Genomic DNA, 27,179 nt, shown 5'->3' with positions numbered 1-27,179 from the left:
TCGGACTGTTTGTATGCAAATGATAAGGGAACGCGCGAGGACGAGGTAGGTGTGATAAAGATATTACGCAGTTGATTCACATTTTGCGCGCTCGAAATGGCCGCGATGTTCTGTTTGGTGCGGTGGGCTCAAAACTGCGGTGGGTGAACGACTCGATTGCGATCATCGCAAGAATGTTGTTTACCCCGAGCTTTTGTGCGAGTTTCATCGTGTTTTTTTGCTGTTGAAAAAATTATCTTGAAGGCGACAGAGTGTTCTCTCAATGAATCGATGCTAATTATGTTTTACTTGGAAACAATAATGGACAATGTGTGGCTACTATCGAATATTAATTCTCGCGGAATTTGGGTAACCAGACAGAGACTACTGAGAAAATGATAGAATAATAGTTTCATACCAATAACAAATGACTACCAACAATTTAGACAGAGAAGATGTACGAGGCTAGATAACAGACGTGTCTGACTAATCGTTCTGAAATTCACGCCTCCTAAAGGTCAGCTCTGAAAGAGTTATGACAGCAGTCCTAAAAGTTCCGTTGTAATTGTTTCTGTTTTCGAAAATAAGGGCTGTCCATAGACCACACGTGGACAGAAATAGCACGATTTTAGACTCCCTCCCGCCCTCTCTGTGGACTTGACTTTCAAATGCGTACCGTTCTGAATCATATTTCGGACACTTTGTTCTAATATCTTGAAATGCTTAATGCACTATGTAATGCACTATCAAATTAATAACACAATTGCTTCTTTAGAGTAATCCCTTGGTTTCACTAACATTTCACATAAAAACTACATTTGAATTATAACATAATCGGCAGACATCTTACAACACTACGCATTACCGTTTGTGTTTGACGTTTCCTTAGCGTGAGCACTTAGAATTTACCCCTTCATAAATATTTAAATTTCTCCCGTGTTTCATCAGTTCTCATCATCGTTAACAGTTTACTGTGATTGCTTGGTAAGTGTTTCGCAGTTGACTATAAAATATAATCAAGTGTAATGTAATTTTCGTCCAATAAATTACAAAACAAAGTGTCCAAAATTTGAATTCAATCTGTCCGAAATTTGATTTAGTGTCCGAAGTTTGATTCTTATTCATTTCATTTGAAAAGCATTTTATTCGATGATTTTTTTGAGTTTTCAATCAAATATGTACCAAAGTAGAAAGCTTAATAGCATATTGAACTAATTTAATAAAAAGATGAACCAAATAGTACCTGTGCATAAAGTTTAGATCTGTTTTCTGCATGATTCAGAACGGTATATCAATTAATTAATTTATATAATAATCCGATCATGCTAACAAAAATTACCAAATTTACGCACAAAATGCTACTTCTTCAAAATTGTCATTATGCATGAAATGATATCTGCAAAAAAATATTTGTCAAAAATATCCAGCGCCTGCAGAAAATCTCCGGGGCACGACGGTCTACCAGAAGCGTTTTTTCTATGACTTTTGACGCAATTTATCACTAATTAAACGTCGTTTTAAATAAAGCTCCTCCGGGTAATAAAGATTTTTTTTTCGAAAACGCTGTTATTTGTTATAAGGAAAAGACAAATTAAAGAACAATCAGCGGACTAATATAGGTTTTTAAACCGAGGATTTTGAGTATACAGCAAAATACTATAGTAATAGACGAATTTCATGCCAACTCGACTGGCCGTTGGCAGCACCATCTCAGATAGCAGTACAACGTTGTGGGTGTAAACACATGGGTCTTTTAAGCAACTTTGCAAACTTGAAATATTCAAAAAGGTATTAGACTACTTTTTGAGAAGGGCCAAGCAAAATTTCTTGATTTTTAAAAAAATAAAATTTAACTCAAAAATTATAACACCTACAAAATTCTGGCCAACGGAAGAGATGTAGGAAATTGTTTTAATTTTCATAAAATAATACCAAAACTTTTAGGATAAAATTACGCTAGAAAAAAAATTATTTTAAAAATTTGAATTTATTTTTTCCAAAAACGTTTTTTTTTTTAAATTCAAAAACAAATATGAATAACCCTTACAATTTCCAACGAGTCATCCATACATCGGGAGATGGGCACTTTTACAGGGAAACAGTCTTATTAACAACAACTTTTTCATGTTTTTTTTGAAAAAATTACAACTAATCCTAATTTTGGATAAAGTCAAGATAACGATAAAGTGTATTCGACAAAGTTTGAGATCTTATTAAAATATGAAGTTTCGTCGAAGACATCAACTTTCTATCGTTTATAATTTCTGGAATAAGGCATTTTTGTATGGATACTCCTGAAAAAATAATGTTTAACTTGTAACATTTTTGTATGTAAATTCTGGCGTTAGATATGTTCTTGACATGTTTCTAAATAGAAAAAAGTTAGCAGAGCATGTAGATCGCGATAATATTTATATTTAAAAGAAGGATTTTCCCACGTACGTGTAAAATATCATCATGGGAGAACGGCTGATCAGATCTGCGTCATCCATATATTTTGTGAGTTTGTCTTCACCCAAATTAGAACAATAGAAAAAAAAAAATATTCAAGATGATTAGAAAAAAATGACTATGCATTTCTTTATATATAAAAGAAGGATATTTGAAATAAAAAGGGAAAATTCGGAAATAAGAGGTACGCATATTTATGTTTCGCAGTGGAAATCATCATTTGGATCAATTTTACAGATCTGAACGATTATATACAAACTTGTAATCTATTCGTTGTTTTTTGCTAACCCAAAATATTCTCCAGAAATAAATTATATGGCAGAACGGGTCAGCTAGTTTATACATAAAATTAAATGAAATGTATGAAATTATTGAGGTTTTCATAAAAAAATATCGAACAAATTTTGAAAAAAAAATTAACTGAAAAGTTTTTTTTCAAAATTAAAATAATTTTTTCTCGAAAGCATGTTTTTTTTTAATTCTCAAAAAAAATATATGAGTAGCCCTTACAATTTCCAACAAATTATCCATGTATCGGAAGATGGGCACTTTCACAAGGAAAAAGTTTTTCGAACAACAACTTTTTCATGTTTTGTTTGAAGAATTACTATCAATGTTTATTTCGTAAATTTTAAAACATTGCATAAATTATCGCGATTTTCATACTCTGCTAACTTATTTCAATCAAGTCAAGAACATGTTAACAGCGAAAAATTTCACACAAAAACGTTACGTGTATAATATTATTTTTTCAGGAGTTTTCATACAGAAATGGCTTATGTTCCAGAAATTATAAACGATAGAAAGCTAACGACCTCGACAAAAGTTCATATTTTGATAAGATCTCAAACTTTGTCGATGTTTTTTACACTGATCAATAGAATGTGTGTATATAATACTGCATGTCGCGATACTAGGATGATCGTTATAGCGATTATACACCCAAAATTGATGTTTAGCTCATGTTTTGTCATCCCGATTTATGACATTAAATGAGACATAACATAACAGAAAATGTCATGACTCACAAATGCTGGTAAGCATTTGTATAATAACCATGGTACAGCAATATGAAATTAATACGAGCGAGCGAAACAAAAAAAAAAAGCTATGCGGATTGTCACATACACGGCCCAGACCGAGATAGATATTGTTCTCCGTCATGCGCTCCTTTTTTACTCTTAGAAATCATTTTCCACCTTCATTATATAATCAGGTGCAATATTATCACGTATTTGCTGAACAACTGCTGAAGCATCATTAGCCATGTGGATAGCGTGGTCGTGTAAATCAGCTTTGCATTCCAGCCGGCCATGGTTCGATCCCCATTGACGTCGTATGGACTTGTTTTTTGGCACAATCCCAAATGAAATGAGAAAAGAAAACAGAAAGAGATGTCTGCTCGCATACATACAAACCATTTTTAAGCTTTTAAAATAGCTAGTTATTTGCGCATTTGACTCTCTAGCACACGGAATGGCATCATTTCTGCCAAAGATGAACTGTTTTCTGCCAACGCTAGTTTGGGTGTACGACATAATCCATCAATGAAATAGAGAATTGTGTTTTTGCATTTCATACCATCTCGGATACACATGCATTACTTGATTGATATTTTATACGATTGTAAAATGATACGAATTCATATGCGACCTAGCATGTGCAAAAGTTATACGATTTAATGTTTTCTGTACACAGTCCCGTAGAGCGTTTTGAGCAGTTATTGATATTAAGTGTATCTTCTATCCAGAAGTAATGTTTTGGAGAGTAAAAACCTTGAAAATAACGAAAAAAAGCTGGACAAAATTTTAAAAATTCAAAAAACTGGAGATTTTTTGAATGCTCTAAAAAACCTGACAATATCCAGGAAAAACTGGAAGGTTGGCAACTCTGGTTATGACAGCAGTTTGTAAAGTTCCGTTGTAATATTTTCCGTTCTAGAAAATACTGACATAACCAGAGAAGCTTAAATATATTATCGAAATGATAGTTCGTAAACGCAATACTTTAACTACCAACGGATTTCCCTTCCGATAACAACTTTAACCTCCAGCAGTTGTTTTCGTGTCTTGTGAACCACATCAATCACTCCCATATTAAAAACCGCTCAGTATATAATAATAATATTAACGTCATTCGCTCGCTGCTTCCCTATCGCGCTTTAATTAGCGTGATAATGTGGGGGTAAACCATGCCCATGTGTGGCGGTACCGCGGGTTATCAATTCAATGAACAATATAATTGCTCACTGATAGCGGCCTTCGCGGCGACCGACATTAAAAATAGCACCGTGACATCTAGACTCATAAGATTCATTGAGTCATAGCTGCTCGGAAGAGCAAAAACCGATCCGATCCAGAATCAATCACACGGAGCCCTATGTCAACCAGTGTTGTTGGCATGGGGCTAATCAAACGCACCGCCGCGTATTGCATCTCAGTGTCCACCCCGATGGACTTTGCCCGAACGCAGCGCCGACAAACACCCGGAGATCCTCAATTAAATTAGCACGTGCTCAACGCGATACGATCACGAGCGTGACGATCGGCACGTAGAATTTCGCTCATCTCGCCTCGAGAATAGCATGAAGTTTCTCCGATCACTTGTGTCACTTTGAAGAACTGTTCAAAGAATCACGATCTCACCCATCTAGACAGATGATATCATCTTGAGGTTTCGATAGCGGAAAAACCGCATCATCATTGCCTTCTCTGTCTCTCTGGGTCGCCAGCGATAGTAACAGCAACATTGTGGACTTTGGACCGTCCGCCGCCGGTAAGCCGTGTCGGCGGAGCTAGGAGAGAAGAAGAAGAAGAAATTTAATGAGTTTTTGTTTCAAGCTAAAATAGCACGTATCTTTGCGTTTTCGTTGTTTTTTTTACGAACCGACAGTACAAAGTCCAATCGCCGTTCGGTGGAGAGTCCAAAGTCCACTTCACTCAATGAAACCAAAACCGCAAAGCAACAACAACAACAACAACAAAACGCTAGTTCTGTTTGGTTGTGTGAATTGCTGTTTGCCATTTTTCGCTCACTGAACACTACACAAGTGACGGACGCACGCGTGTCCGCCGCATACACACACACACACATACGCGCAAGCCATCCGCCAGTGAGTAGTGAGTGTGTGGTTGAGTGAAGAGCGGCACCGGGCGCGACGCAAACCACCGCAGCCGGTGTCTGCCGGGGTGGAGCTAAGTACCCCAAATTCGGCAAACGTCAACCGGATGGATCTCGTTTTGTTTGTTGGCGAAGAAGAGCATGAGGTCGACTCGTGACTGACCACAATTTAGACAATTATTGCATCATGTTCGCCGAAAGATATTCGAATCAAAACATCCGCTGGGGGTTGAGTTTTCCGTCCGTGGGGAAATATGATTCATGGCTGGATTGTAACCACCCTAGCAGGTTCCCACGAATATATCGACACAGTGTGCCGAAAAACACAAACGTATCGTTTCACCTGTGGATGGATGGATATTGTAACTACAAATGGAAAAGTATACAAACAAACGAACACTTTATCTAATTGACCCATCATTATTGATTGAACCGCAAGCCGGTTTCTAAACAGCGCGAGGTTTGCATTTTGGACTTTGTCACTGAAGCTTTTTTTGTGTCCATGCATTATTCTATTGATGTGGACAGAAAACATGAGCGTCTTTTTTGTAGATAGATTTGGAATTGCGTTCCGATGAAACCTATACCATAGGAGTAGAAAAAAAGATGATTAGCATTACACGGTTTAGCTCGATTATTTGTTATCGTGTATTTGAAATAATCAACAAATATCGACAAAAACGCAAGAATGAGATTTGGAAGCATTTTTTGGGGTATTTGCGTCGTTTCTAATTTTATGCCATTTTCGGTAGGTCAGCTAAATCTATTTTATAGGGCTGAAAATTTGTGCGCATTTTCAGTTAATATTTACCTGGATTACTGGGTTATTTGCCGAGTTTCTGCTCCGAAGTCATGATTGGAATGTTTTTTTTTGTATTGAGCCGGAACATTAAATCAATAGTTAGTACCCTACCATAATCTAAAGCGCAGAAAATTGTTCAGTAAGCCCGGTGCTTAAACTTAGACGACCATTCCTAATATTAGCTTCATGTTAATGGGCGAATTTCAAACCAACGAAATCATCAACTTTATCGAGAACTTCATTGCAGGTAATCATTGAATCTCAAACCCAGGGTTCTGTAACCACCTATCTCTCCATATGTGCTCGAATGGTCCCAACATCTCAGGGTTCAAAATCGCAGCTGTTCTTTTCTCGAGATGTTGGCACCAAAAACATGGCCGCCTAGAACGGGGCTGCTCAAGCCCCTCCAACAGAACAAAAGAACCTTTGAAAGTGCTTCAACGAGGTAACCTACCCTAACCGTCGTATATATTGCTTCTCCCATCTACTATTTTGACGTAGGACTACGTCTTTCATTTCTATACCGGGGTGTAAAATCAAAGTTTCGAAAACGAAAGCGTTACGCCGGAGACCGAGATTTTGAGCGTTAATAGCTCTTAAACAACTGAACGAAATGGTATGATAAACACTTCATTCGAAAGATAAAATGTCTACGCGTTATATACTTGTTACTTTTTAATCCAAAAACTTGTTTCAATAGCCTTAAAATTGCTTTCAAAACAGGCTATTGAAATCACCAATCGGTATATAAGCGAGCGCCGCTTGTAAACCCACTCAGTTATAATTGAACAGCGATTCGAGCATGTTGTCGCTGTTCTGGTGAAGCTAACTTCGTTTATTTTGAAAGCGCTGATGAACGGTGTCACCAAGAGCCTGTTTGTGCACCTTAGGTCAGATGGGAATCGATCAGGAGGAGAGTGCTGCCACGGTTTCGCTTGAAACATCGGAGCATCCGCCACACGCACATACATGCGCGGAACCCTCGTTGCTATTATCGTTGCTGAAAAATAATCTACCAGTTCCCCTGGGAATTGAAAAATACATTCATGCGAACGAGTTTGTTTTAATTTTTTCTAACCATATAACACAGCGACCAAATACATTTGATTTTGTAACTTTTCAATCAAGTGTAATTAGCAAGAAAGCTTCTGAACATTATTCTTCCCCATCAGTAGGATATTTTCATATCCAATATTGTATGCGCGCACAACGGAAAATGTTTCGCATCGCGAAAATTATATAATTTTCAATCGATAGTTCATTCCCCTCTAGTTTTCCTTCCGAATTGCCATCGTAAACCACACCTTCTCTCGATTCAATCACGCACGAAAAGCATACTTAAGCGTATGGTGGTGAAACCCATTCATTTTTCGTGAGGACATCGACAAGACAACATCGTTACTGAACGAGCTGGACGGCGAGGGATCGAGGGATACATTACCTGACCTGACCTGAAATGCAATCAGTTTGTTTTAACTGTGAGGTAGCGCAGAAAAGCCGATCGATCAGAAGGAGAAGAGAAGGTGACTAAGAGAGTATCAGCATCGAAAAACGGTTCCCCGGGAAGACATCGAAGTAGCCGCCACGCACACACACATACACGCGCGCAACTCTTTTCGTTTGCTGGTTATCGAGAAGAAACCTGGAAAGAAGTGATCGTTGCTGAAAAATAATCTGCCAGTTCCCCTTGGAATTGAAAATTACATTCATGCGAGTTTATTTTAATGTTTTCTATCCATATAATACTGCGACCACATACATTTGGTTTTGTAATTTGCCAATCAAGTGCAGTTAGCAGGAAAGCTTCTGAAGATATTCTTCAGAACAAGGTTTTTTGTATCCAATATTGGATGCATAAAACCTTGAGCCTCCAACGTAACGCTCTCGTTTTCGAAGTCCTCGAAATATTCATTTATTCAACAAATAATCTCTAAATCAACGATAGTTCTACGTCACCCTTGCGGTTATACCATAGATATAACCCACTTCCTGTTTTTTTCCAATCAATTTTTTATGTCCTATCCAAGCAGCGGTCCGCTTTCAACGAAAAACGGGTCGATTATAGAATCGGAAATTGATAATCATAAATTCATGACAATCGGAATTCGGAAAGATACGTACGTACGGAGGAGTTAGCCCCAGCTCCACTGGACGATGGACGATGGAAATAGTGATCCCCGAAAATCGTTCGATTAATCGACTAATCGAATACTTTCTTCAAAAATTGATTAAGATAAATTATGTTGGTTTGTCCAGTCGAAAATATGATCATGGTTCGTCCACTTTTTTGAATGCGCTAGTTCAGCGCACCTGTGTTAAATCAGGTATTCAAATGTTTCCAAGAACACAAATAAAATAGTCTTTTTCATGATTTACAGTAGTTTTATATGATATTTTTACGGATTCACACTTTAAAACGGGTTTTATAAAGTCCACCTTCTATTGGTGTCAGTGCGTCCCTTATTTGAGCTAACTTTCAATCAACCACAAGATGTTTATGTGGTACACTTACAAATACAGTGGAACCCCGATTATCCGCGACAGCGAGTTCAATAGTACACTGAAGTCGCTTTTTACGCGGTTTTGTTATACGCGGTTTTTGGAATTTACGCGGATTTCGACATTTACGCGTTTTTTTTACGTGGCACTTATCAACCACGTAAAAACTCAATATGCTAATTGATGGGACTTTTCACGAAATAATTTTGGATTGTATCACTGATTAGTAGCTGAGAAATAAAAGGAAATACAGATATCATGATTGTAGCATGCAAAAAAATCAGTTAATGAATTGGTAGAATATGGGCTGCATTTTAAGCTAATAATTCACTGTTTGTTAGATTTTTTCCCGGATTTTGAAAATTACCCGGTTTTTTTTTACGCGGATTTTGGAATTTACGCGGTTTTTGTTTACGCGGCACGTATCGTAGCGACTCCAGTGTAAATTTATAGGCCTTCTATGAATTTATTGATCAAACATAGTTTTCATGTTGAAATATTAGTTACTCAATTTTAGTCCATTATTGCGTTATCCGCGATTTTCGTTATTCGCGCTGAGCTAGTCAGACTATTCCGCAGATAGTCGGGGTTCTACTGTATTGTAAACATCATGCTTGCACATAATTGAAATCAGATGTATACATCTAAATCATGTATTTGATGCATAAACTAAAATGCTCTGATCATGGTTTGTTCAATGCGCTGACGTTTGTTTGTCCACGTTGTTACAATAGTGCAATAGTAACGCCAAGCGGCTGGTTACTATTGCAGCTTTCATGTTGTCCTTCGTGCGTAGCAGAAATAAAGTTTCTCTGTGTTGAGTGATGTTCACCTTTAAAATGCTCAAGAAAATGCAAAATTCTGAAGAAAGTCTAAATTATGAATGGATCAATATGATGACAGTAAACTCAAGCAATGAGAAATGCAACATCTACTTGTAAATTGAAATTTCTTCATTCAAAAATACAACGAACAACCCATGATCATTTTTCGGACAAACCATGATCAGAGGTAGACAAACCGTGATCATCATTTCGATTTGAAGAACTTCGATAAAAACATTAAAAACTGGAATAATTTGAACGCCTTATGGCGGCTCTTCAACAAACCCAAACTCGTCTTGATTATATGTGATTTTCATTAGGAAAAATCGATTTGCATGTGCTAGTTGCGTGAAAACACCCAAAATCGGACAAACCAAAATAATTTACCCTATTAATCGAACGATTACTGAGCAACCAATAAACGAAGCGAACGAATAATTTACGTCGACTAATCGATCCAAATGCAAAAAAACGCCGGAACGTCCTCGGCCGTTTTGAATTTTTAGTTTTGATTATTTTTGAATTTATATTTTATATTTTTGAATTTACAATGTAGTGCCTAATTTGACCTGGTAAGCGCCCTGGTCTGCATGTTATGGTCAGTGAACTTTTGCTTTGCAATTCATAACTTTGCCATCAACTTTTCAGTTCAGAATGTTCTTTTAGCTAGTAGTAAAAAATTGAATGTGAGTGAAAAAAAATTAAAATTCGATGGGCAGTAAATAAGAAACTACAGCTTTTTTACTTTTTTTAACCATTCGATTCATTCTCATCTTTTTGATACAACATGTCCCATCGGGTTAACTATTTCAGGTGATCTCCTATGGCGAAAAGAAATTCCATCTGGATAGAATTGTTCACACTGAAAGGACCTACGGAACGAGTAACGCAGTTTTTCAACTCGTAACTTTGGAGGCGAAAGTGTGATGACCTGGAGGAAATTTTCTCAAGGTGTACTGCGATGTCCCCATCCGATGAAATTCGGTTTGAAAATCCCATTCAATTTGAATGAGGAAAGTGGGTGACGGGGCGACGAACGTGTTAAACTGATTGATAACTAAATGTGATCCACGAATTAGAAACTGGTTCTAATTCATGCGAAATTGATTTTACAGTACTACTTGGATGAGGTTTTGAAGTAGAACGTGATGCAATACGCCCAGAAAACCAACGATAACCAGTATTGGACCTTCATGCAAGATGGGGCTTCAACCCACACGAAGAGAACGGTTCAAGACTGATGTGTTGCCAATTTTCACCAAGCGTGTGTGCCCCCCCAAACTCATCGGATCTCAACGTAATGGAATTCTCCATTTGGACGAATTTGGAATTCAATATCCACTCTAGCAGGTACACATGTTTGGATACTTTGGCGAAACCTTTAGTCAAAACGAGAAAGTAAATTTCACAAGATGACATTCGGGCTGCCGGGGAGTTATACCCGAGCCGATTGAAGGGCATCATTAACCGTCTGAATAACGCGATAACATTTTTGTGGTTTGACATTTTTGACAAAATTTACTCCGTACTCAAACGGTTGAGACAAAAGGAGGCCGTATCGATTGTTTTTTGTTTTGTTAATGGTCAGGTACAAATAAAGCTCTCATGTCATAATGCGAAAAATAACATGTTGCTCATTTATTTCATTCAACAAAATGACTAACAAGCGCACATAATAAAAGTAAAAACAGAGACATACGCCAAAACTATGAGAGGTACTCTTAGATCTCATCATTCAGCGCGTAAACGTGATCACGATTCGTGACTCTGACCGAGAAATTAATTGTGAAAATTTTCCACTGATAACTGACAATGGCAATTGCCACCCAAACGTGAATGCGCGAAATCATTCATATTTTGGGATTGTTTTGCGAACCGAGAAATTCACATGAGAACACATCAATTAGCGCTTGCGAATGAAACGGATGAAACCGCATGGATACAAAACAAAGCTATTGTTAATTCCCACTGTGGGTGAGCGGGTGTGTTATCAAACGAGACACAAAATGGTGTCAACTCAAACACTCCTCTGCTTGTGCTTTATCATTTTCACACCTCTAGAGAACGAAAACACTCACATCGTGATTGTTATCTGTTAGGTTCGAAAATGCGCTCCGCTCGGGGTGATAACGCGCGAACAAAGCGACAAATATTTGCATTTCGCTACTCTGACCTCCGTGTTGCTAATTTTGATTCAACACAACAACAATCAACGAATGAAATGATAAAAATAAGTGTAGCATGGACGTCGACGAGGAGTCCGGAATGACGCACGCATTGTTCTCGTCTGAAAACCCGGCCGGCCGTATCTCGGTCAAGATTCAATCAGGCTTGTTTGTATTTCCTCAAAAAACGTGCTCTGCACAAGACCACACGAAACATGAAGAATAAATATCGATCACAATCTTCAAAAACATATTGTAAAATTATTTGCAATCACGGTAATTAACGCGTTTCTTTCTGTCACTTTTTTCAGGTTTGCAGCGATCTTGGAATCATCTGCGAAACTGACTACTTCGGGCTGATTCCGGTGCGCGACGGAGAAAGCGCCGAGGTGGATGAATGTAGCGCCAAGCAGTGGATCAATCTGCGTAATCCGTTGAGTCTGCACGCGAACGATCGCAACCATCCGATCCTGCTATCTCTGCGGGTCAAGTTCTGGGTACCGGCGCATTTGATCCTACAGGATAGCGTACGAAGGTTGTTCTACATGCAGGCACGTCAGGAGCTGCTCGATGGTCACCTGAGTGCATCCGGGTGGGCGAATGCGGCCCACCTAGCAGCTCTTCTACTGCAAGCCGACGGTTACAACTACGATCCGAGCAAAGTTCTCGCCAACCTGGTTGAACCAACTGAGGGCAATCAGACCGCCGCCACCTTGGACCGTCGTCAGCTGAGACGACCATCGAAGCGCAAGTGTTCCGAGTCGGAAGGAAAGCGGGAGCGGGATGGGATGGCTTCGCCCGCCAACTCAGATGACGAAAGCACCGACATCAAACCAAAGAACATTTACCAGAGCTACATCGTGAAGCCGAGGTTCGATGAAACAGAGCCCGAAGCCATGCCGGAAAATCTGATACAGATGATCGCGAATGAGCACGAGATGTTGGCCAGGATCAAGATGACCCCCACATCGGCCCAATACTGGCTGCTCGAAGAGATCTCATCTCTCAACGGATATGGGGAAGAGGTTTTCGAAGGTGTCACCATCAACGAACCGTCGGTACGGTGCAAAATTGGCGTTAGCCCTCACGGCCTTATGATCACCAAAGAGGAGCAAAAATTCAAGTAAGTGCGGAAAACCCACAAAGGTGCAATTCCAAATGAAATCGAACTAAAAATGCCGATTTTAAAAACTTGTATTTTTGATTCGAATGAAAGTTTGTATTCTATTTGGGTTGGAGGAGATATGAGTTTTCCACAGCATTTGGGAATTTTTTGACTAAAGTGTAACTTTTGAACAAGGTGTATCGATTTTAGTAAGAGAAATCTTTGATAATTTATATCTCAAAAACTATGAGTCGTATCGAAATAGTATCTTAGAAAGAATTAGAGAGTATTGATGTCAAACTGTGAAAAAAATATACACTGAGAAAAAAATAGTACTCTTTTTTTATTTACAAAAAAAAACTTTAATTTGCAATATCTAAAATACATATTATTTAATTTTTTTCAATATTTTTTCATATAAAATAGAAGTCATGTAGAAAATTTAAACAATGAGTCCAAAATGGTAAAACTATTTTTGACCAACTTTGTGGAACATCGAATTTTTGTATGTTAATAATCATTTTTAGGCACAAATTATGAATCCTAATGTGATTCAAAACAAAAAAGCTCTTCATCAATTTCCTTCTAAATGCAGCCATTTTCGAGTTATTAAAAAAAATATTTCTAATTTATTGTTTTTTTTTTTATAGTAAATATACTCCTTTAATGTGTTTGTCGTATTATACCGCCATGTTCATGAAATTTTATGAATTTACTTATAATTTTCAACAACTTTTCGAACTACATAATTATGATAAAACTATATGTTTAGGAGTTACGTTGAAAAAAGACGGGTGGGTAATGTCGTGGACATAACCGGAGAGACGTGGGACCTTTCCACTTCCTTCCTCCGCTTTTGATTCGGCGGAAATATCTTAATGCTGAATGGATACCATCGCTGCTGCCGGTAACTGGTTGCTAGCTGACTGACTGTCGAATTGTAATTGATACTACAAATTTAAACCACAAAACGGACAATGTATGCATCTGTTACTCTCGATGCAACAGATTTCTTTTTCTATTTCTGTTCGATTTCTATTTATATTCATATTTCTATTTCCCAGGCACATTGATTTTGTAGTCCGTGTTAGGGAAACACAGCTCGGTGAGAACAAAAATACCCCCTACTTGCATGTATATTTGCAAAAAGGATTCCCTAGAGACGTCGGTTAATCGCTCGATTAATTCAATTAGTCGAATATCTGAAGTTATAATCGATTAGTTTTGTATCGAATAATTTGAAATCAAAATATGAATACATCGAATAATAGTCACTGTAATCGCGATTAATGAAAGAAGGAATCTTTCTCAAGGTTAATGCATTTTTAGGCTTAGATTTAGGCTATATATTTTTTTTTATCCAACATCTAACATCACGCGACCAGAATGACAACGTGATACGTGATTATTTCGAGAAATAAATATTCGTTCGATTAATCGAATATTGAAAGAGAATTGAAAGAGAAACATTTTACAGTTATTCAACTGTTTATCTCATGCAAAATAACATTTTATTAATTGTGATAGACTCGTAGAAATATTTCCTATCAATTGATGCAAACATCTTTCCGATCTATTAAGAAATGTTCGAGTTATAAGCATTCGGAATCTTTCATTTTTTCCTGCATGTTCTGTGCTCAGGTTTTCATTTCACCCCCATATACTCCGGTTAGACGTAGTCCCACGTCAAAACATTATCGCTACGTTTTGTATTGACCCACATGTCTCGAAATGGCTTTCAACGTAACTCCTAAACATATATTTTTACCATAACGATGTATTTGGAAAAGTTGTTGAAAATTATAAGTAAATTCATGAAATTTCTTGAACATGGCGGTATAACACGACAAACATATCTGAGACGAACCAGCCCAGGAGGCTGAAAGTCTCAAAAATAAAGAATAAAAAAAATAAAAAATAAAAAAACGACAAACATATTAAAAGAGCCTATCATCACTATATATATATATATATATATATATATATATATATGTTCGATGTTCGTGGCCGAACTCCTCCGAAACGGCTCGGCCGATTTCAATGAAACTATACTCAAAAAACTTGATAGACGTGATAATAAGTCGTAAAATATATATAATCCCGCTAGGATACCGATTACTGTATATTTAAGACCGATTTGGGTGGTCCTAGGCAAGAATTTTTTTTTCTGAATAATTTTGTTTTTGTAGTTCTTGCATAAATTTGGATTAAAAAAATACAAATATCACAAAAGTTCACCCCTATTCCCAGAGATGCCAACCTTTCTTATTTTTCAGGATTTCCCAGACTTTTTGGCACGCTCCCTGATATCCTGACAAACGCTCAATTTTCCCTGATTTTTATAAAATGATCCTGATTTTTCCTGATATTTTTACTTTTTGCTAAATCAGATAAAAAATCCACATAAATATACTGGGAGCTTTGCAGGTTGTTTATGAGAACTGTCATGATAGTCTACATTAAAAAGCTTTCCGGTCCGCGCTTATATAATGCTTACTCTTACTTAGCGACCAAAAATTATGTACAGTTAAATAAAAACGATACAGGTTTCATTACATTTTCGCAGCAAATAACATCCAAGTATAGGGGGTCTTCGTAGCCACTTGGTTACGCGTTCGCTTACCAAGCGATCGATCGTGAGTTCAAACTCAGGGCCCTCAATTGACCATCTTTGTGTTGTTATAGAATAACTACGTCCACGCAACCATCATCAGCGATGGAAATCGATCCACGGTGGAACAAAGATCGATTCATCCATACAATTGCTCTGCTCTGCAAGAAACATCGGGCTGCTGTTCTATAAATAACCCAACAATGATCAATACCAACTGTCTCCGCTGTCCGGTCTGCTGAACAATGGAAGAACAGATAGAATACGCTTACGCCTAAATGGCTACTACTCTGTAATTTACCATAATGTAATGGAACAGAAAACTTAGCGCCTAAATAGCTACTACTAACTACTGTATAATTTACAATTTATAGAAACATAAACATATGTACATGTACACACTTAAAAAACCTGGCTCTGTTACAGCTAAAATGCTAATGAGCCTAATAAATAAATAAACGGGAAAAAAACACCTACGTATAACATCTTTTTTTATTCAACTGTAATTATTACTCAAAAGTGTTTTATTTTTTGAAGACTATGTATTAAATTGTTTGTAAAGCAAGAAGTTGCAAGAATGATCCGTGAGACACGACAAATGAATTGGCAGGTTCACTACATATGTTTGAAATCTCTGTTCATGTGCATCAGTTGAAACATGGTTACGTTAATCGTTACGACTTGTGCGTCGATTTTTTTTAAAGCAAATCGTGGCGGGTGATGGAAACAGGTCATTTGAAACAATCCGGCTGTGCCAATAATTCATGGTCAACATATACGCAAAGGTAGAGAGCGAACGACTACGATTCCTATGACACAATCAACAGAATACATTCACTTGCGAGACGCTATCAAGAGCAACACCAGCACAGCCTTTGTTCAAACGACAGCCTCCATTACAAAATTACACGTGTTCCGTCCAACATTTTGCTGTATGTATTGAGTTGAATGAAAACAGCAAGGACCTTATACACACATTTTTAGTTTTTAGGATAGAGTAATTTCCTCGGAAATCCCAGATCCATCTACTGATCAACTGTTCTCCTGTATTCTGAAATATTCAAGTTCAATCGAGTTGTGCAAATGTGGCAGCCTTGCCATGCAATTCGACATTGAGCTATTTCTGTGAAGCGAAAATGGTAATGAATTTGCAGGTGAAATAAACACGCTTTTAGAACAAACATTATGAATGAAAAAATGACAGCGCGAATGTTGAGCAAGTGTGAAATGCAATAGATTCCCCAATCCATCCCGATCCTAATTCCCATCCAAATCACTCTTTTCAATTCAGAATGCAATGTGTGGTGTACAACATAACGACGGACATCATCATATCCTAATTTACAGCATGAAACGCATACAAATCAATATATATACATACAATCGATCAATACCAATATCATATTCTAAATTCCATATTCAACCTTCATGTGTGATAGATCGCGAGCCCAATTCCGATTCATCTTGTTATTTTGATATTTACTTTGCGCCAAGGCAAGATTGCCACATTTCATAGCACGAATGTATTGAGGTCGATTGGATTTCAGAATTCAAAATACTAATCGTATGATCCGATCGAGATTCAAAGCAATCGGATTCCGGAATATGGATGACTGTTCGATATTGTTACCACAAACATGGTACATTACCTACATGGTGATCTAAATCTTTTATCATCTTGCATGGCAGATGGAAAATGTTTTTTCCAAAAAGCATGAATGGGACCCAGCACTTATAAATTAGGCCGTCCATATTAAAAACGACTTTCTTCATGTTATTTTTCCATTTTACAACAAAAATATATTATTTTTTTCACTTTACATTCAACATCAAAGAGATCAAGCATGTCAGTTACAATAATAGAAAATATTGAAATAAAAAAAATATTTTATGAGTTTTTTTTCTAATTTTTCGTCGGCACCGTCTAAAGCGCTCCATTTCACTGTATGTCATAGTTCATGTTCCCACGGTCAATGCAATACACGGTCAAACCTTCACGTATCTGCTCGATATCCACGTGGAATCTTTCCTTCATCGATCACAATCGATTATTTTTATAGATCTTTAAAACATTTAAACACACTTTCAATACATTAGTTATTTTTTATTGAACGGTCAAAATATTCACTAGAAATGATTTATATGGCAGAACAACGTTTGCCGGGTCAGCTAATTTACTAGTTTAGAAAATAGCTAGTAGCTAGTTTAGAAAATAAATTAGAATTATTTTTTTAAATATCTCGAGAATGGCTGCATTTAGAAAGAAACAGATAAAGTGAAAAAATTAAAAAAATTAAAAATATGTATTTTAGATATTACAAATTATTATATAAGTTACGGCCCATTCTGGCCCTACACAAATCGAGACAACCCAATCGATAAACACCGTCAGCAAAATCGCCCGCGAAACATCGCAGTCCGACGCACCATCAAATTCCAGCGGCGACCTGGATATTATCGCGGCGTCAACAACTCAGCCACGCGTGCACACAACCGCCGAAGTAAGCAGAACACATCCGGTCAACAACAAACAAATTTGCGGAAGCAGCAGAACATCAGGAGCACCATTCCATTTTTAATTGAATAAAGAAATCAGTTTCAATTAGACGACCGAATCGAATCGACGCATTTTTTAAAAACTCTAAAAAGAAAGTCCCGGTCGTTTTTGGCGCAGTCGGTAGGATGCGCTAAGTGTTTTTTTTTTTTTTTTTTCTCTCCGTAGTGATCAAGTTTAGATACTCGTAGTAACCTGTGCGCGAACTATCATATTTAGGACTAAACTAAGTGATAGAACAAACATAGTGAATTATAATCAAAATCTGTGCATGAACTGTCATATTTAGGACCGAACTAAGTGATAGAACAAACACAGTGCTAACAACGAATTCACCGGAAAAAAAAAAAAAAAAAAAAAGAGACCAGGCGCATCCCCCCCCCACATCATCCGAGAAGATCCTCCCTTGCGGTTTACGAGCGGAGCTGAGGTGAGTGGCAATTCTACTATTAAAACTAAAAGAAACATTATCCCCTTTTAAAATAAATAAAATAACAAATACTATTAAAAAAAAAAAAAAAAAAAAAAAAAATGAACCCCACAGAAACTAACAATACCAACATTCCTGAAGAGGAATTAATTCAGTCCACCGTTGACATGTTCAACAGGGCTGAAAAAGTGCTAAAGGCGATGCAAACGCCTCAAGCCATAAAGGAACTGCCTTGTTTTGACGGTAACCCCGTCAAACTACACGCGTTCATTAGAGCGGTTGAAAATCTAATGCCGTTCCTTAATACCATGATAAATACCCCATTCGAGAAAGTGTGGCTGCAATCAATACGTGCGAAAATCACGGGTGATGCAGACCAAATTTTAGAGATAAACGGTACTCCTTTGACATGGAGTGACATGAAAAATAATCTGATCGCACACTACAACGATAAACGTGATGCGGTCACATTAACGAGAGAACTGTTCCAGTTGCAGCAAACTGGAACGATTGAAGAGTTCTTCGGGTCGGTTCAGCAAATATTATCTTTGCTCGTGAACCACACGAATATTTCAACCACAGATGCTGATTTGAAAGAAGATCGCATCCGCACTCACACTGAAAACGCTTTACAACTATTTTTAGCAGGGCTCAGGGAACCGATCGGTGGTAACGTGAGAGCCCGTCAGCCTAGAAAGTTGAAAGAGGCGTTTGATGCCTGCGTGCAGGAAAGAAATTTCCAAATGAGACACGGATTGACGAAACCAGATTTTCACAGACCACCCAAACCACAACCACCATTCATACCAAAACAAATAAACTCATACCCTAAACCTCAACATAGAAACTATCCACACCAAAATTTGCAGCAACCTCTTCGTCCCCCACCAAATGCTAATAATTTTAACAGACCGCAGATTCCCCCGCGGAATTATCAACAGACCTACCAAAACGTTTTCGCGCCGAGAGCAATGCACATGCCCAAACCCACACCGATGGAAGTGGATCCTTCCATCCAATCGAGGCGGGTTAATTATATGAACAGGCCACAGCAGAGGCCGATTAATTATCACGAGGGCACATACGAACAAGAACAGTATAACGAGAATTACGACGAAGATGCTCAGTATTACGACCGTTTCGCGCATACGCAAACGGATGAAACAACTGCAATACAAGACAACCATGAACAAACAGAGGAAAACGAAATTACAGATGATCTAAATTTTCATCTAGCTCAAAGCTTTCAGATAGGCAGATGAGTAATTTTATCCCATATATTAAAATAAATACATCCAAGGGACCCCTTAAATTTTTGATTGACACTGGAGCAAATCAAAATTATATTAGCCCCAGACACATCAACATAGAATATTGCGGATATAGTAAACCACACAAGGTTCGGAATGTTAGCGGGACCCACACTATAAATCGATACACAAAATTTAATCCTTTCCCATTTATCCCACAAACAAAACCTCTCACCTTCCACGTTTTTGAGTTCCATCCTTTTTTTGACGGCCTGATTGGCTACCAATCACTCCAAGAACTTAAAATCGATATATTAACCACAACGAACGAGTTAAAATTCCCCTCTACCACTGTCCAAATGTTTAGGAAATATCCCGAACCTTCTTCTGTCTGTTTGAATTCCAATGAAACAAAAATAGTAAAAATAGGAACAAGTTTTGAGGAAGGCGATTTTCTACTGGAAAACGACGTAGAAATTCATCCATTTGTCAAAATTCATTCTGGACTTTACTGTTCACATCACATCACATCAACAAATGTCATTATAACTAATTACAGTAGGGAGGCGGTGGAAGTGAAAATTCCCCGAAATATTGACGCGGAACTGAATAATTTTGAATTTATTTCTTCCGAAAATAATTCAACCGAGAACTCCAGAAGCAGTGAATTATTTTCCCAGCTTCGGACGGATCACCTGAACGAAGAAGAGAAGAAAAAGCTGTTCCAATTGATTCAGCGCTATCATTCAATATTTCACCTTAAACCTGAAAAACTTAGTTTTACCAATGTGGTAAAACATAACATCGAGACAAAAGACGATATCCCTATCCACTCTAAAAGCTATAGGTACCCCTACCATCTTAAGGAGGAGGTCCAAAGGCAAATTAGAGAGCTATTGGAGCAAGGGATTATACGACCTTCAAACTCCCCTTGGTCGTCTCCTATTTGGGTTGTGCCCAAGAAGATGGATGCCTCTGGGAAGAAGAAATGGAGATTAGTCGTCGATTACAGGAAGCTTAACAGCAAAACAATAGACGACAAATATCCCATTCCGAACATCACCGAAGTTCTTGATAGACTTGGACGATGTAATTATTTCACTACACTTGACCTTGCATCCGGTTTCCACCAAATTGAGGTAGAGCCAAAGGATGTTCCTAAAACTGCGTTCAGCGTAGAATATGGCAAATATGAATACGTAAAAATGCCCTTTGGACTGAAGAATGCCCCTTCTACTTTCCAAAGAGTCATGGACAACGTGCTACGTGACCTAGTAGGCAAAATTTGCCTGGTGTATATGGATGACATAATAGTGTTTTCCACGTCACTACAAGAACATACAACTAATTTGACAAAGGTGTTTGATGCCTTGCAAAAGTTCAATCTGAAGATTCAGCTGGACAAGTCAGAATTCTTACGTAAAGAAGTAGGTTTTCTTGGTCATATCGTTACGCCGGAAGGTGTTAAACCCAATCCGGATAAAATTCTGGCAATAAAAAACTGGCCCATACCAAAAACCGAAACAGAATTACGAGGATTCCTGGGAATACTTGGTTATTATCGGCGCTTCATAAGGGACTTTGCAAGAATAGTAAAACCCTTAACTAAACAACTCCGCAAAGGAGATACAAAAAAAATCACCGTTTCTCACACCGATGATTTTATTCAGGCCTTCAACAAATGTAAAACATTGCTCACTAGTAGCCACGTTTTACAATATCCCGATTTTAGTAAGCCGTTCGTACTCACAACGGATGCGAATAAGTTTGCAATTGGGGCCGTGCTTTCGCAAGGACCAATCGGACAAGACAGACCCGTTGCATTTGCTTCGAGGACTTTGACTAAAACCGAGGAAAACTACTCGGTTATAGAAAAAGAGCTCCTAGCAATATCATGGGCATGCAAATATTTCCGCCCATACCTGTATGGAAAGAAATTTACCTTATTCACGGATCACAAACCGTTAACATATATGTTTAGCTTGAAGGATCCGAACGACAAAATGGTCAGATGGCGGCTCCGTCTCGAGGAATTCGACTACGAAGTGAAGTATCGTCCGGGCAAACAAAATGTTGTTGCCGACGGATTATCAAGAATCAAGACCAACGAAATAAACGTAAACGACACATCATCAGAGTCCGGAACATGTCATTCCGCAGACACCGATGATAGCGAATTTATTACGTCAACCGAATCGCCGATCAATTTCTTTAGTAATCAGATTATACTGAAGAAAGGCACGAATGACTCTACAGAATACGAAGAAGTATTCCCTAGAGTACATCGACGAACAATTACTCGCACGGATTTCACAGTAGTCAGGGTTTTAGATATATTCAAGGAATATATGAATCCAAAGAAGATTAACTGTATTATGTGCGACGAGTCTCTGATAAATATTCTGCAAATAGTCTACAGAAATTATTTCAGTCGCTCGAAAACATTCAAGATAAAAATTAGTCAAAAACTCCTTACAGATCTTCGTACCGCCGAAGAGCAGAACGAGATCATCAGGAAAACTCACGATAGAGCCCACCGCGGCGCTAAAGAAAACCAAGTCCAGATCTTACGCCAGTATTATTTTCCAGGCATGAAGCGACAAATTCAACGCTATGTGAATATGTGCGAAACATGTCTTGAAAACAAGTACGAGAGAAGGCCATACAAAATCAAACTATCCAAAACTGACATCCCAACCAAACCGTTTGAAATAGTCCACATAGATATTTTCATTTCACAACCCGACCTATTCCTATCCGCCGTAGATAAATTTTCCCGTTTTGCTACCTTAATTCCAATTAAATCCAGATCAATACCAGATGTGCGAGCAGGATTCGTCAAATTAATGACTCTATACAGCACACCAAAACACATAGTGTGTGATAATGAACCTGCTTTCAAATCTATTGAAATCCGATCCCTCCTTGAACGATTAGAAACCACCATCTACTTCACACCCACAGATCATAGCGAAACCAATGGAATCGTCGAAAGATTCCATTCAACATTGAGTGAAATCTTCCGATGCATTCGGGAAAAGTATAAAGACTTATCTACAAAAGAAATTTACAAGATAGCCACGAATCTATACAATCGAACAGTCCATACAAGCCACAATATGAAACCATTCGAAATACTCTTTGGGCACAGAGAGTTTGAAAGGCTACCAGTAGAAATTGAAAGAATATTTGAAAACAGACAGGAAATCGCAGACGAAGTTACCTTAGCACTCAATAAAACAGCAAAGAAAAATTTGGAATCAAATAATAAAAATAAGGAAGACGAACCCCATTTCGAGGAAGACGAACCTATCTTCAAAACTACTCAAGGTATTAAATCAAAGACAAGACCGAAATTTCAGAAAACAGTAGTGCGACAAAACAGAATCAAAACCATAATAGATCACAAAGGACGAAAACTGCACAAAAACAAACTAAAAAGGAAAAGAAAATAATCTCTCCAATTTCTCTTTTCACAGAATGAGGACTCAACTGATAGTGCTGGTAACCCTCCTTTATAGTACCCCATCCATCCATAGCTCATCTCTCCAAATTCAAGACCTCACAAATAACCCAGGACTCATCCCCATCCAATCAGGTATAGCCCGAATTAGAACCGGATCGCATAGAATCTTCCATTCAATAGAGCTGCTTGAATTCGAACCAACATTTTCAAAAGTTAATAAAATAATTCAGGATTTACAAATTTTCAAATACAAAGATCTATCAGAATTGCTTAATCAGAAATTTTCTAGAATACAAATAACATACGATAATTTATTACCAAAAGCTAGACAAAAAAGAGGACTATTCGATGCGTTAGGAAGCACTATTAAAATAGTTACAGGTAATTTGGACAACAACGATTTAATTAAAATAAATGAACAACTTGATGCACTATACAAAGGAAGTAATAAGCTCATAACAGAGAATAACGAACAAGTCCGCATTAACAAACAAGTGCAAGAACGAATAAATGTTATAATTAAGCAAATAAATGAGCAGCATAAAGCAATTGTAAAAAACCTGATTAAGCCTAGAGAAGAAATAATTAACACAAAAAATAACACATACCAAATCAATGTACTGAAGGAAATTTTCAACCTAAATCTCAGTTTAGACTTACTCAAAGACCAAATAGAGAACATTGCGGAAGCCATTCAATTAGCTAGAATTAAAATTATACCAAGAAACATTCTGACGACAGAAGAAATTGTGGAAGCAACACATATCTTGAGAAAAGATAACATTACAATCAACAATTTTGAAAAAACATACGAATATTTGGAATTAGCAGCTATAATTCAAAATACAAAAATTATATTCATTGTTATGATTCCTAGTTTTAAAAGTTCAAGTTACACCCGCCTGCTTCTGGAACCTGTTGCGAAGAATGGTAAAATGCTGAAACTGCCGTCAAAGAGAGCCATCATCTCCGATCAAGATACCTATTTCATAACTGGAAATTGCTACGAAGTCGAAGAAGAAACCATCTGCAGATCAAACGAGCTGATAAACGTCTCTGCAGACAACTGCTTCTCAAAGCTACTGAAAGGGTTCTCAGGACAATGTAGTTTCGTCGAGTCCCTTAACGAACCACAAGTCGAAAGAATTGATGATAATCATATCATCGTCAAAAGAGCTATCAATATTCCATTGAGCACAAATTGTGGAATGACAAGCAGGAACATTACTGGAACTGCGTTAATATTCTTCCAGAACTGTACTATTACTATCAACAACACAAGATACAATAACATTGAATTATCCGGCAAGGAACCACTTCTAATGATTCCACTAAACGGATTAGACATTGTCGAATCCCATTTAGAAACCAATGAAACCATTACCCTCGAAAAACTGGAGGAAGCACATTTTTTAACAAGAAAGAAGCTCGAAGTCTTGCATAAACAACAATTGCATCTCACTTTTGGAACATGGACTTTCGTAGTATTCCTAGCAATAGCAGTTGGACTTATGAAAACCCGTTACACATCATGCAAACCAAAACCAAACACTTCAACCAGATCCATCGAACCGGGACGGCTCGATCTTAAAGGGGGAGCAGTTACGGCCCATTCTGGCCCTACACAAATCGAGACAACCCAATCGATAAACACCGTCAGCAAAATCGCCCGCGAAACATCGCAGTCCGACGCACCATCAAATTCCAGCGGCGACCTGGATATTATCGCGGCGTCAACAACTCAGCCACGCGTGCACACAACCGCCGAAGTAAGCAGAACACATCCGGTCAACAACAAACAAATTTGCGGAAGCAGCAGAACATCAGGAGCACCATTCCATTTTTAATTGAATAAAGAAATCAGTTTCAATTAGACGACCGAATCGAATCGACGCATTTTTTAAAAACTCTAAAAAGAAAGTCCCGGTCGTTTTTTATATATTGTATGTATATATTCTTATCGCAGTTTAACATCAATACTCTATAACTCTTTCTAAGACACTATTTCGGTAAGACTCATATTTTTTGAGATATATATTATCAAAGATTTCTCTTACTAAAATCGATATATCGATAGTTACACTTGACTCAAAAAATTCTCAAATGCTGTGGAAAACTCACATTTCCTCCAATCTAAACGGAATACAAACTTTCGTTCGAATCAAAAATACTCATTTTTTATCATTTGTCGATTTTATTTGGAATTGCTCAAAGGTAATCGGTTGTTTCTTGATTAATTATTTTCCTTTCTCTGCAGTGTTCCATTCACGGCTGTGAAGGCGGCCAAATCCATCAAACGCTCGTTCCGGCTGACCTACATGAACGAGGAACACGGGGAAGCCAATGCCGAGCTGAAGCTGCCGAGCCATCGCACCGCCGCTTGCCTCTATCGGGCCATCACCGAGAAGCACGTGTTCTACTCGTGTGAAACCGTGCGGCCCATCGTTACCACCCAGTTCATTCGTGATCTCAAAGGTACAATCGTGTCGATGTTCAACGAGGATACCGAACTCGGCAAGCGGTACGTGTTCGACATCCAGCGGACCTGTCGCGAAGTGTACGACAACTCGCGACGCATTCTGCACGCACGAGGTATCGAAATCAGCAAGGTCCAGCAGGAGTGTCCCCAGACGCAGCTTGGCAATCTCGACCAACATTTGGCCGAGAATGCCGAGGAGGCCAACAAACTGGAACGACTAGTCGAGGAGAGGATAGTGGAAGCTGTCACGTGTATCATCTGCGCCGACAATATGATGGATACCATGTTCCTACCATGTGGTCACATCGCAGCTTGCCGAAAGTGTGCAGACCAGTGAGTATCGACGATCCAAATGTCAGCAAACAAAACAAGAAATTAACCCCATTCCTTCACTCCGTCCATTACAGATGTGATCGCTGCCCACTTTGCCGGGCGAACATCGAATGCGTCAATAAGGCATTTCTGCCACCGGTGCTGCGAACACGGAGCAGAACCGCTTCAGCGGTTGCTACGGCTTCCACCTCCGCAATCAGCGCCTAGTGAATCCAGCCAGCAGCTTGGCAGCAGTTGCAACCACATTACCATTAGCTTTAATTACCGAACCCGATTCCTTCTATATGGTTAACCTCTTCAGCAGTGTTTGTTCGAAGCATAATCATCGGCAAAAGAGGGTTTGTGATTCTGTTTTCATTGTAATGCCAGCAAGCAAAGCATGCGGAAAAGCATAAGTGATATTTATTTTAAGTTACTTTAATCAAGTGAAACAAAACGACAAACAAATAATATCAGAGCGTAGTTAATCATCAATGCAAACTATTTAATCTAATCGAGCCTAGGGTAAGTGTCTGAGGAAGAATGATTCGCGCAGCTTTTAACGAGTGCTTGCGACAATTTTTTTTAGCGATGAAAGTATTTTTGTTAAGTATTTTTACATGACCTCAATCCCCGAGGGCTACCGAATGGTTAATGTATAAACACCTATTATTGTAAGATAGCATTACCTGAAAGTGCTGAAGTAATCTTTTAAAAAATATATAATTTGATGTTAGATCGTTTAGTTTAGTTCGGTCTGGTATATCCGAAATCCGCGACGAACGAATTCTACCAGCGAAGATTATCGAAGCTTCATTGAACGACTATTCTTATTGCTTCCGTCGTATAGTACCGCCTGCTGAAAGTTGCGGATACTGAATGCTACTAAACCCTGTCAAACCCGGATGGAAGCTACTGATTAGGTTTGAGCAGTTCGGAGGTTTCCAAACCCACGTCGTTTTTTCGAATGGATCCTTCGACTCTGGTCTATCACGTTTGTTGTAAAATATTGCAGAGGAGATAGAAATATTGTCAATCCGGACAATCTCGGGTGATAGAGCATTTCGATGCAGGAAATGCCTAAGTGAGCGATCGAAATTTCAAGGTACAGTTGTGTTCAAAATAATAGCAG

The 27,179-nt window shown here is 38.2% G+C and overlaps 1 protein-coding gene across 1 annotated transcript in view; it reads left to right on the top strand.

Moving 5' to 3' along the window:
• The window catches only part of LOC129776278 (E3 ubiquitin-protein ligase MYLIP), a 46,845-nt gene extending 20,090 nt beyond the window's left edge, over positions 1-26,755 (top strand). Inside the window, exons 2-4 of the mRNA XM_055781828.1 lie at positions 12,152-12,963; positions 25,514-26,068; positions 26,143-26,755. Coding sequence (XP_055637803.1) covers positions 12,152-12,963; positions 25,514-26,068; positions 26,143-26,275 — 1,500 coding nt within the window. The 3' untranslated portion in view covers positions 26,276-26,755. The remainder of the gene's footprint in view (positions 1-12,151; positions 12,964-25,513; positions 26,069-26,142) is intronic.
• Positions 26,756-27,179: the final 424 nt, after the last annotated feature.

This window comes from Toxorhynchites rutilus, chromosome 3 (genome assembly GCF_029784135.1).
Source record: "Toxorhynchites rutilus septentrionalis strain SRP chromosome 3, ASM2978413v1, whole genome shotgun sequence".
Classification (NCBI taxonomy): domain Eukaryota; kingdom Metazoa; phylum Arthropoda; class Insecta; order Diptera; family Culicidae; genus Toxorhynchites; species Toxorhynchites rutilus.
Note: the sequence above shows the minus strand (reverse complement) of the source record. Positions and strands in the feature narration are given on the sequence as shown.